The sequence below is a fragment of the Taudactylus pleione genome, unplaced genomic scaffold (genome assembly GCF_031769625.1).
Source record: "Taudactylus pleione unplaced genomic scaffold, aTauple2 ptg000043l, whole genome shotgun sequence".
Lineage (NCBI taxonomy): Eukaryota > Metazoa > Chordata > Amphibia > Anura > Myobatrachidae > Taudactylus > Taudactylus pleione.
Window position 1 is genome coordinate 14,953,399 of NW_028284445.1, and position 12,244 is coordinate 14,965,642.

The window sequence follows — 12,244 nt, forward strand, 5'->3', positions numbered from 1 at the left end:
GATATGGAAAATTTCAAGAACTTTGAATGTATCCTCAAGTGCAGTTGCAAAAACCATCAAACGCTATGATGAAACTGGCTCTCATGAGGACGGACCCAGGAAAGGAAGACCAAGAGTTACCTCTGCTGCAGAGGAGAAGTTCATTAGAGTTACCAGCCTCAGAAACCGCTACTTAGCAGCACCTCAGATTAGAGACCACAAAGTCTTCACAGAGTTCAAGTAGCAGGCAAATCTCAACATCAACTGTTCAGAGGAGACTGCGTGAATCAGGCCTTCGTGGTCGTATTGCTGCGAAGAAGCCACTACCGAGTATGAACGACAAGAAGAAGAGAATTGTTTGGGCCAAGAAACACAAGGAATGGACATTAGACCAGTGGAAATCTGTACTTTGGTCTGATGAGTCCAAATTTGAGATTTTTGGTTCAAACCGCTGTGTCTTTGTGAGACGCAGAGAAGGTGAGCGAATGGTTTCTGCATTTGTGGTTCCCAATGTGAAGTATGGAGGAGGTGTGATGGTGTGGGGGTGCTTTGCTGGGTGACACTGTTGGTGATTTATTTAAAATTCAAGGCACACTTAACCAGCATGGCTACCACAGCATTCTGCAGCGCCATGCCATGCCATCCCATCCCATCTGGTGTGCGCTTACTGGGACCATCATTTGTTTTTCAACAAGACAATGACCTCAAACACACCTCCAAGCTATGTAAGGGCTACTTGACCAAGGAGGAAAGTGATGGAGTGCTGCGTCAAATGACCTGGCCTTCACAATCACCCACCCTAAACCCAATTGAGCTGGTTTGGGATAAGTTGGACCGCAGTGTGAAGGAAAAGCAGCCAACAAGTGCTCAGCACCTCTGGGAACTCCTTCAAGACTGTTGGAAAACCATTCCATTAGACTACCTCATGAAGCAGATTGAGAGAATGCCAAGAGTGTGCAAAGCTGTCAAAGAAAAAGGGGGCTACTTTGAGGAATCTAAAATATAAAACATTTTTATTTGTTTAACACTTGTGTTTACAACATAATTCCATGTGTGTTTTCATAGTTTTGATGTATTCAGTATTAATCTACTATGCTGAAAATAATTTAAACAAAAACCATTAAATGAGAAGGTGTCCACAAAATTTTGATTGGTAGTGTATGTGGAGAGGATGATGAGGCTGCCTTAGAAAGGTGCTATGCAAAGGTGCCACGTCGAGCGGCCCAAGAAGTACTGTAGTGACAGGTTAAAGAGAGCAATCTGGCCAAAGTCTGCTTGATAGCTGGCCAGCACCACTTGTGAAAGTCTTAGAGGACAAAAAAAGGGAGTCAGTCTTACGGAGAGCCCTGGTCCGTTCACATACAGTGCATCCGGAAAGTATTCACAACGCTTAACTTTTTCAACATTTTATGTTATGTTACAGCCTTATTCCAAAATGGAATAAATTGATTTTTTTCCTCAAAATTCTAAACACAATAACCCATAATGACAAGGTGTAAAAAGTTTGAGATTTTTGCAAATTTAATAAAAAAAAAACCAAACAAACAACAACAAACACATTAAGAGATCACATGTACATAAGTATTCACGGCCTTTGCCATGAAGCTCAAAATTGAGCTCAGGTGCATCCTGTTTCCACTGATCATCCTTGAGATGTGCCTACAGCTTAATTGGAGACCACCTGTGGTAAGTTCAGTTGATTGGACATGATTTTGAAAGGCATACACCTGACTATATAAGGTCCCACACTTGACAGTGCATGTCAGAGCACAAACCAAGCATGAAGTACAAGGAATTGTCTTGTAGACCTATGAGACAGGATTGTCTCGAGGCACAAATCTGGGGAAGGGTACAGAAAAAGATCTGCTGCTGTGAAGGTCCCAATGAGCACAGTGGCCTCCATCATCTGTTAATGGAAGAAGTTCTGAACTACCAGGACTCTTCCTAGAGTTGGCTGGCCATCTAAACTGAGCGATCAGGGGAGAAGGGCCCTAGTTAAGGAGGTGACCAAGAACCAAATGGTCACTTTGTCGGAGCTACAGCATTCCTCTGTGGAGAGGGGAGAACCTTCCAGAAGGACAACCATCTCTGCAGCAATCCACCAATCAGGCCTGTATATTAGAGTGGCCAGACAGAAGCCGCTCCTTAGTAAAAAGCACACGGCAGCCCACCTGGAGTTTGCCAAAATGCACCTGAAGGACTCTCTGGTCTGATGAGACAAAGATTGAACTCTTTGGCGTGAATGCCAGGCATTATGTTTGGAGCAAACCAGGCACCGCTCATCACCAGACCAATACCATCCCTACAGTGAAGCATGGTGGTGGCAGCATCATGCTGTGGGGATGGTTTTCAGCAGCAGGAACTGGGAGACTAGTCAGGATAGAGGGAAAGATGAATGCAGCAATGTACAGAAACAGCCTGGATGAAAACCTGCTCCAGAGCGCTCTTGACCTCAGACTGGGGCGACAGTTCATCTTTCAGCAGGACAACGACCCTAAGCACACAGCCAAGATATCAAAGGAGTGGCTTCAGGACAACTGTGAATGTCCTTGAGTGGCCCAGCCAGAGCCCAGACTTTAATCCAATTGAACATCTCTGGAGAGATCTGAAAATGGCTGTGCACCGACTCTTCCCATCCAACTTGATGGAGCTTCAGAGGTTCTGACAAACTTATCTCGTCTGATGAGATAAATATTGAACTCTTTGGCGTGAATGCCAGGTGTTATGTTTGGAGGAAACCAGGCACCGCTCATCACCAGGCCAATACCATCCCTACAGTGAAGCATGGTGGTGGCAGCAGCATCATGCTGTGGGGATGTTTTTCAGCAGCAGGAACTGGGAGACTAGTCAGGATAGAGGGAAAGATGAATACAGCAATGTACAGAGACATCCTGGATGAAAACCTGCTCCAGAGCGCTCTTGACCTCAGACTGGGGCGATGGTTCAGCTTTTAGCAGGGCAACAACCCTAAGCACACAGCCAAGATATCAAAGGAGTGGCTTCAGGACAACTCTGTGAATGTCCTTGAATGGCCCAGCCAGAGCCCAAATGAACATCTCTGGAGAGATCTGAAGACGGCTGTACACCGATGCTTCCCATCCAACTTGATGGAGCTTGAGAGGTTCTGAAAAGAGGAATGGGCGAAACTGCCCATAGATAGGTGTGCCAAGCTTGTGGCATCATATTCAAAAAGACTTGAGGCTGTAATTGCTGCCAAAGGTGCATCAACATAGTATTGAGCAAACGTTGTGAATACTTATGTACAAGTGATTTCTTGTTTTTTTTTATTTTATTCAATTCGCAAACATCTAAAAAAAAAACAAAAACAAAAAAAAAAAAAACTTTACACGTTGTCATTATGGGGTATTGTGTGTAGAATTTTGGAGGACAAAAATGAATTTATTCCATTTTGGAATAAGGCTGTAACAAACTGTGGAAAAGTGAAGCGTTGTGAATACTTTCCGGATGCACTGTATATCCAGAGGGCACTCAAGACATCCAAAGAGGCCTCCTCCGGTGAAGAATCAGAGGTTTGAAAGGTCGGGAGCACGATTGCCTCGGTGATGTGAAATCGGGAAGCCTCAGGAAGCCGAATAGTGTCCGAAGAATGGCCTGGTTCAAGTGAAAGACCAAAAATGGGGTGCAACAAGACAACGCGCTCAATTCAGACACCTGACGGCCTGATGCTATGGTAAGCAGGAAGACAGTCTTTCACGTTTCCCAGCGAATGTCCACAGAGTCCAAGGGCTCAAAGGGTGACGATTGAAGACAAGTTTCATAGAGCAACCGGAGGAACAAACGGAGACTGAACTTGGGAGGACACCTTACAGGAAAGTCCATTCATCAGGCATCAGGGCAATCTGCCTCTGAAAGAGGACAGAAAGGGCGGAAACTTGGACCTTGGACAGGGAAATCCAAACCCGCCTGCAGAAAGGAGAGGACCTGCAAGAGTCCAAATGATCTGGGGTTAAACCCCCTGGCTGATCACAAGGCAAAGTAAGTTTGCCAGACCTGGTGATAAAACCTTGCAGAAGGAGGTTTAAAAGGCATTCAGCTTGGTACAAATGACCGATCTGGAGAACCCCTTCACTCTCATCGAGGCAGGCCAGACCTGGATGGAAGCACGGGCTGGGAGAGAAGTTCCAGTTGCAGAGGAAGACGCAGCGGGGCATCGATGGAGAGGCCTGGGAAATCGGCGTACCAAGCTCGGCGTGGCCAATAGGTAGATACCACGATCACGGTGCCGCCTTCAAACTTCAACTTGCAGAATTAGCGAGATTGGAAGGTAAGATCAACAGTCCACTGAAACATTAAGTCCACCAGAAGGGCTCCCGAATCACTGAGTGAACGTCCTGCCGGCTGAGGAAGTCTGCTTTCCAATTGTGAACTCCGAGGATGAATACCGCTGACAGAGCCCGAACATGACACTCTACCCAAATGAGAATGAGACTCGCCTACTTCATGGCGCTGCAACTGCGAGTGCCATCCTGATGGTTCATGTAGGCGATGACTGTCACGTTGTTGGATTGTAGCTGGACTGAACAATGCTGGAGGAGCGGCAGAGCTAGGTAGAGAGCTCTGAAGACCGCTCGGAGTTCCAAAATATTGATTGGTAGCCAGCTCTCTGAAGCCATCCATCGTATCTGAAAGGACAGGTTAAAGCCCCCTACACCCGAAGACTTGCATCGGTGGTGAGGAGGACCCAGTTCTGAATCCAAAAGGGGCATCCCTAGTCTAAGTGGGATGCTTGAAGCCACCACAAGAGGATGACAGTTTGTGTCTTGAGCTGCTGATGGAGGTTCTGTCTCGGTGCAACAAGTCCCATCTGAAGAGGTCAGGAGTGAAACTGGGCATATTCCACCATGTCGAAGGTGGAGACAAGAAAGCCCAGGAGTGTTTTGACACGCGGCGATGACTTAAGAACTTACAAATCCTGGCCTGTAGATCCCAAAGCTTTTCTGGTGGGAGGAAGACCCGCTGAACCTTAAAATCCAGCAAGGCCCCCCGATGGTACATCACCTGTGATGGAGTCAGGGAGGATATCTTCCAATTTATGAACCATTCGTGGGACTAGAGGAGATCTATAATGTGAAGTATGTGTTCAGAGGACCTCCGGTGAACGGGCGTGGATCAGGTCATCTAGAAAAAAGGTAGAATCCTAATACCCCTGCATCGCAAATGAGCTGCAATGACCGCCATGACTTTTGTGAAGCTGTTGAAACACCAAAAGGCAACGCCCAAGGTTGGCATAAAAACATTTGCCTCTCTGAGACAGACCAACTGGAACAATTACTTTGGAGGCCAACAGACTCTCACAGTGCTTCTTATTTGCCAGGGAAAAACAATTTAGTTCGGAGGCTGCTCCTGAAAGGTTAGGGCGTAGCCCAGGGAGACAACACCTCGTACCCAGGAGTCTGATGTGGTCATCATCCAGGTCATTGAGAACAGCATAAGTCAGCCTCCCACAGTGGGATCCTCAGGTGGAGGCCTGTGCCGTCAAGCGGCAGGCTTATCAGTATGCTTAGTGGCAGGGAATCTGGTAGACCAGGGCTGTTTAGCTCAGGGCTTGGATGAGTAAACCTGAAACCTTGGGAAAGGGTGGCCCTTGACTTTTCCCTGTGGATGAAAATTAGATGTTCGCGACCTAAAGGCTGCTGAAGGGAGGAAAGCCATCTTGAACACCGCCACCTTATCCAAATCTGGACGAAAGAGAATGTACCCAGAATACGGAAGTGCCTCCATGGCCTTCTTAGATTCTGAGTCAACTCGCCAGGAAGCTTGCCTAGCAGAGACCGAAGATGATGACACCTTGGAGGCTAGGACATCAGTGTCTATTGCTGCCTCGCCAAGATAAGAGGCAGTCTTTCTGATGTGCTCCACTAACAATACCTATGGGTATCATAGCTGAGGCCCTCTTGAAGGGAGTCTGCCCAACCCCTGAAGGCTTTAGCCACCCAAGCGGACGCTATGGCTGGACATGCGATGGCATCTGCATGTGAATAAATTCCCTTGAGGGAAGATTCCAACTTCCTATCTTTCAGATCCTTAAGGGACTCCTATCGCTTGAACACTGGAACGCTAGACTTAGGAGCCTGCTCATAGTCCTTGACGTGGAGGACAGCTTTAACTGCATTAATCAGGGCAGTTACATCTATCTGCGAAAGAGGTCTTGTCATCTTAAGCATTGGACAGATCATCCTAATGGATGGAGGAAACCTCAGAGTCTGAATCATAACCGGACAGGGACGTAGAACTATCTCACCTGGAGGGTCTGTGCTTGGAAGTGTGGTCCCTGTCAAGCATCTCCTGGAAAGATGCGGAAACCTGCGCTAAACCTTGCACTCACTGCGAAAAGTATTGCATCCAAGGCAGTTGTAAGGCAGCTGGATGAAAAGTACCCCGAGACAGCGCAACTGGGAACAGTTGGGCCCCTGTAAGGATACTAGTAGGGGGACCGGGCCCGGTGGTTGTCAGTTTATTAACCAATTGCAACATTACCTTTGAGAGAGAGGTAGCCAATTTAGTACCTGGTTGGAACGTGTGGCCAACTGACCACCTTGTTGTAAAGCTGCGAAACACTGGACACAGAGTCCATCATGGTCCGGAGCCTTAGGAGAAAGTACAGTGGTACAAGTCCTGTAGTTAGGAAACACAGGAGCACCCTCATCCCTGGGTGCCTTGTTCTAGGAAGACATGGAACAGCAATTCAGGGCAGTCCCCACACACAAACGAAGTAAACTATAGTGTGCAATTAGGGGTAGTGTAATGAATATGACCTCACCACAAGTGGGGCTTTGCAGAAGATATTCTAAAACCCTGCAGCAATTGGCACTCTAAACTATTTGAAAAGGAAAAAAGGTCAGACAATAGAATAAAGTCAAACAGAACGAATTAGAGAACAGGAGACATGAGAAATAAACTGTACTTCTAACACAATTACATGCACACAGGAATATTCAATTCAGGTAAAATTGGGCAGTAAGTGCTCAGCAATCCAAAACCCACTAAGCAGGAAGGAGCTTTCTGTATAACCTGTGAGGAGGAGGTATACAGGAAGGCCAGGAGCCCATGCTACTCTCCAGAGACTAGCTGCAGGTTGCACTGCGGAAAGTGGCCGCTTAGCATCTCTGTGAGGGAGGCGAGAGGAGGAAACACCTTATGGCAGAAAGTCTACTAAGAGGGAATGCGTCAAGGGGCGGGAGAGAAGCTAACAGAGCACTTACCTCCCCTTCTTACATAGACCCTCAGGGCAATGGCCACCTCTTAAGAAATGCCCCATTGCCTGCTACCCTGGTAGTCTAGTGGAGGTACCAGGCGGCTTGGATGCCAGTTGTCAACACTGCCAGTGGTCTCCCAAATGGACTGCGATAGCCGCTGCCATGTGGCTCTCTGCAAGAAGGGAGCAGCTCTTGCCTATCCTTTGGTTTACGATGTGGCTCCCCGGTGTATTGCAGAGGGCCCGGCCAAAGAAGTTGACACTTGCCAGTGCAGGAGGATGGTGGAGCAGCAGCGCTGGCTACCTTTGGGACGCCTAGCACTGCTCATTCTAAATATGAAAATAAATTAAATTAAATTAAAAGATGAGGCTGCATTCAACTGGCCAGCCTGGGACTTTGGACGGGGTATAGGGGAGAAGGAGACTGGGCTGCTGAGAGAAAAAGGTTAACGGTTTGGTACCCGAACTCCTACTTCAGTCTATACCCACTTTCTAAAGCTTGTGTCCCCTGTGGAGAGAAGAAAAGTCAGCGTTATAGAAATTACCATTAGCAGGTGTCATTTTTAACAAATAACTACACGTTTGATAACAATGTGCGCTTCTAACTCAATCATGTACTATAACTTCACTACAATGGAACAAGAATGTAGATATTATTGCCATGGTGTGTGCTGTGGTCTGCAGTAGTCAGGTGGAGGCCATTGCCATGGTGTGGGCGGTGACCTGTAGTAGTCAGGTGGAGGCCATTGCCATGGCGTGTACTGTGATCTGTACTAGTTGGTCAATGCGTGGTGTGATCCAGTCAGGTAGATGCCATTCTTCGTCAATACAACTAAAATAATGTGAACTAAATTTTGACCAATATATCTTTCTCGTATCGACTACTAAAATTACTTATAGACTATAACCCTATAATGCAGAAAGTGTAGGTTTCTCAGTAAATAGTCTACCCTTAGGTAGTCTCCCCCATTCCCTGACTAGGATTAGTGCGCAGTTCACAACCCCACTGCTACCAAGAAAATGTTATGTATGCAAAGGGAACCCAATAGAGGTTCTCCCAGCTAGTTCCACATTACAATCATCAGTGATCTAATAGTTACGCTGGGGCAAGTTGTATCTGAGCCACTTACAGTGACACAGTAACAGAGCTGGGTGCAGAGTGTGACTATAACAGTGTTATCAGGCTTTCCTAGCGTTGAAGATCGGCTTCCTCATTAGGTTTCACAGCAATCTTATTTTAAACAATGTCAGCACCGTTAAACCTCAGCACAACTCCCATACGGAATAAATCAATAAATATATATGACTTATACCTATGGATAGTAGACCAAACAATAATAAATAAAAAAATGTTTTGTTTTTTTTATTAATAATAATAATAATAATAATAATAATAATTGACTTCAATGATATACAATGAAGGACAATATCTTTGTAATGCTGGGCATACACAGCCAGATACAATGTCTGTCAGACCGACAGACATTTTATCTGGCCGGCTGCCAGCCGCAGATGTCGCCGGCATACACAGACAGAAATCTCACAGTGTATAGCCCGACATCCGCGCTCCGCCCTCGGAGGAGGAGACATTTCCCTGTTCCTTCCGTAGGAAGGAACACAGGAAATGACTGTTTGACGGCCGCGCTGGGCATACACTGCCCGATGCGGCCGACAGTTACCGGGTAAATATCGCATCGGACGGGCATGCTGGACAATCCTGCATGCCCGACCGAGCAATATTTAACCCTCGGTCGCCCTCACACACGCTACAATTATCGGGGGCGATCCGCCGATATCAGGCGGATCGCTCCGATAATTGTAGCGTGTATGGCCAGCATAAGTTGGACACATCTGTGCAGCTGTAAAAATGATACATTACAGGTGAACATAATACAATGCCAGCAGAGATTGTAGCAGATAAGTGTCACAAGGGAACCACGCTTACCCCACTTTCTTTTAGTAAAATAAGCATCTGCACTCGGATCGTTAAAATGCCGGCTCATCATGGTTTCTGCTCCAGCATGGAAATCGTATGCAAAAACCAAGGCTTTAATAAAAGAGAAAATAAAAGGGATCAAAACTCAACATCAATCTAAAGAGGTCTGCGACTAATAGACCCCACCATTTATCTAATGAGCACTGACTATTGCAAAATGAAATAAGCTTTTCTTTATTACCCTTATTACCCATAGTATTAAACTTCTATTTCATCTATAGTAGAATGGCAAGACTGAGAAATACAGCATGTAAATGGAGATAGAGATGTGTCCACATACATCTAGCCTCCTTGCGCGTTAAACAGCCCTTCCAGTCACGCCATGCAGTGGCGTGACTCGGTGGCACTGAGCGTCTTTTCGCGCATCTTTTTCGCACAACGGTGTGAAAAGAATGCACAATCAGCCTCTGCCGATTAAAATATGTGGCATGCCTATGTTCTGTGTACAACTACATCTGCATGCAAAATGCTACGTTACAGTGTCACAGCTTCTCACCCTCATCACCTATTTGTTTCAACTTTTTCGCAGGCATTGGTGGTTTAGGATTCAACCACAAGCTTAGGTCAGCAAGGCTACAGGTATCCTTGTGATTATGCCATGGGGAGGGAAAGTGTTCGGTGCTGATACAGGGTGCATGTTTGCAACAGGCTATGGGAATCGTAGCTTACTAGCACATAGTTCTGTGTTATTTCTGCAAGCTGGCCTTCCACAACTAGAACCAGATTTTAAAGAGACACAGCAAAGAGACTGCGGCTGGGATTAACAGAAAGAGGCATGTGGGAGGTCCACAATGAAAAAGGCATAGGGGTAAAATGTTATCTTATTTACGTATATTATAAGAAGGATTTAGTTTGTGTCAGGTATGTGTACATTTTTTTTTTTTCCTCTCAGTTTTTGGGGTTAGAAAAATACAATAAGCCTACAGTATGTATTCACGCTGGGGGTCTCTCTCAAAGCCCCTAGAACCAGCTTCTTTATGCTAGCTGCCAGCAATACAGTCTCAGGTCATTGTGGGCACTACACAAAGCATCAATTTCAAAACCATTAAATAGGTTTCTAATGGACTCCAACTACCCCAGCACAGGCGGCCTAGGGACATTTTTTTTTTCTGTGCGATTTCCATACAGCAGTTCACTTACAATGTTCTCCAAATGCTTTGGTTGTAAACATTTCCCTTAAGGTAACAATATTTGAGTGCTGGATTTTTTTCCACGTGTCAACCAAAGACATGCATTTTGTGTTTACCAGACGGAAGCCTGCAGGAATGACAAAAAGAGATTTCACGAAAGAAACCGATACGAGGAATGCTGTACATGTAAACTTGCGCCTTTATACATCCCTAGCATGCATTTTGGAGTAGACAAAATCCCCAATTGAATGCAGCAGACTAAACCCAGCATCCTCTGCATTTTTAATGTCATTTCCATTGAAAAAAAGTCCATCTAAAAAGGTTATAAGAACAGCAGTCTGGGAGGAAATGCATCTATACTAGGATGGAAGATATCCAAAAGTTAGAACAACATTGCATTGCTTTACACTTTACTGTTTAGCTAGCTTGTATTTTAGACAATGCCCGAGAGATAATTTGTTCTTTAGAATATCTTGTCCCAAAATGTCATGTTAACATGTTTATAACAAAGTGTAATGCAGGTTAAATTATCATGCAATCTCACCATGAACTCTTCGCAGGCAGTAGGTCAGGTCATCTTTACTATTGACAGCCTTGTAGCATGATGTAATGTACCCGAAGTTGCTGGATTTGTGTATTCGGTTGGGGGGAGGCAGAGGTTCCAGGGGGAAGAGGCTGTGGTAGCTATCCACATCTGCAGGTACAGCTAGAATCAAATAAGAGCAACATTACAGCAAGAACATTCATGGCCAAGGTCACACTTAATCTCAGAGGCAAGTTATACACCTCTGAACCTAGGGAATGTGTTAAATTCCCGTTATGTACAGAGCGTTTACAAGTTTCTGTTCACGTAAACTCCTGGCTGAATAGTCCCATCACACCTATTCCAGTACAGGGTAGCAGTGCTTATTGTCACAACAAGAGGTCGGGAAAAAAATTAAGTAATTTAAATGGTATTTTGTAATCCTGTTATGTAGAACTCAGTACTAGTAACAAAATAGGACAGAAAAAAGAAAAAAAAAAAAAAAACACATGAAACTAGAAAAAACATGAACTCAATATCAGAAGAACTGTACTTCATGTGGCAGAGAGACCCCGAACTGCACTAATGCTACTTATTGCAGAGTGACTTGATGCGAAAGTATATCCTTTCATAGATCGTTCAGGGATTAGTGTAAAATTGGGTAGACACATGAACAACGCGCCAATCTAGCGACTGTCCGGTACGATGTAACAATATATATCGTGTCTTTGTGCACACTACACAATACGATGACACAACCTATTGTTAGAGGGGTAATGTTACGGCATGTACGTGGCATCATCCCATTTATCCGTGCAGCATATCAGATGGGCAGATGCAACCAGACAGTTCACCAAATCAATGAGTTGGTGATTACCCACTATAGCAGAGATTCCCAAACTCCGCCTTTACAGTTTTAGGACCATATTCAATTCGTTTTGCGTACGCGATCGAGTTTCGCATGCCGGACTTTGCCTACATAGCATATTTTAGCTGCGGAAACTTATCGTGCGCGTACCCGCGATTCGCCCTATTCAATTCCAAGAGACGCGAAAACGGAGACATGAAGTCAGAAAAGACTAAAAAAAGTGTCAGAATCAGGGAAATCAGCCTGAACCCCCCAAAAAGATGCAGAAACATTGGTGATCAATGCAGCAGTGCCCGATAATCTGTAATACAACTGTTTGGGGTACTTAAGTTTGCACAATTGCCACTAATTATCGTCTTTGCACTAGTGGTGAAGAATGACATAAAGCAGTATTTTTTGGAGAAAATAAGTAGTCCTGGCAAATTTGGGGTACCTGAAAATGGGTGCAAGCTTATTTTAATGTCTCTACAGTGCAGTTTTAAAAATAGCGAATTTCCACCCTTATAAAAGCACCAGCAATCCCCAAAACACT

At 45.3% G+C, this 12,244-nt stretch overlaps 1 protein-coding gene across 1 annotated transcript in view; it reads right to left on the reverse strand.

Annotated features, from left to right (window-relative positions):
* Window positions 1-12,244, reverse strand: part of PAN3 (poly(A) specific ribonuclease subunit PAN3) — a 70,082-nt gene that overhangs the window by 11,097 nt on the left and 46,741 nt on the right. Inside the window, exons 9-11 of the mRNA XM_088460271.1 lie at window positions 10,866-11,027; window positions 10,332-10,448; window positions 9,141-9,242 (exon numbers count right to left, since the gene is read on the reverse strand). Coding sequence (XP_088316397.1) covers window positions 9,141-9,242; window positions 10,332-10,448; window positions 10,866-11,027 — 381 coding nt within the window. The remainder of the gene's footprint in view (window positions 1-9,140; window positions 9,243-10,331; window positions 10,449-10,865; window positions 11,028-12,244) is intronic.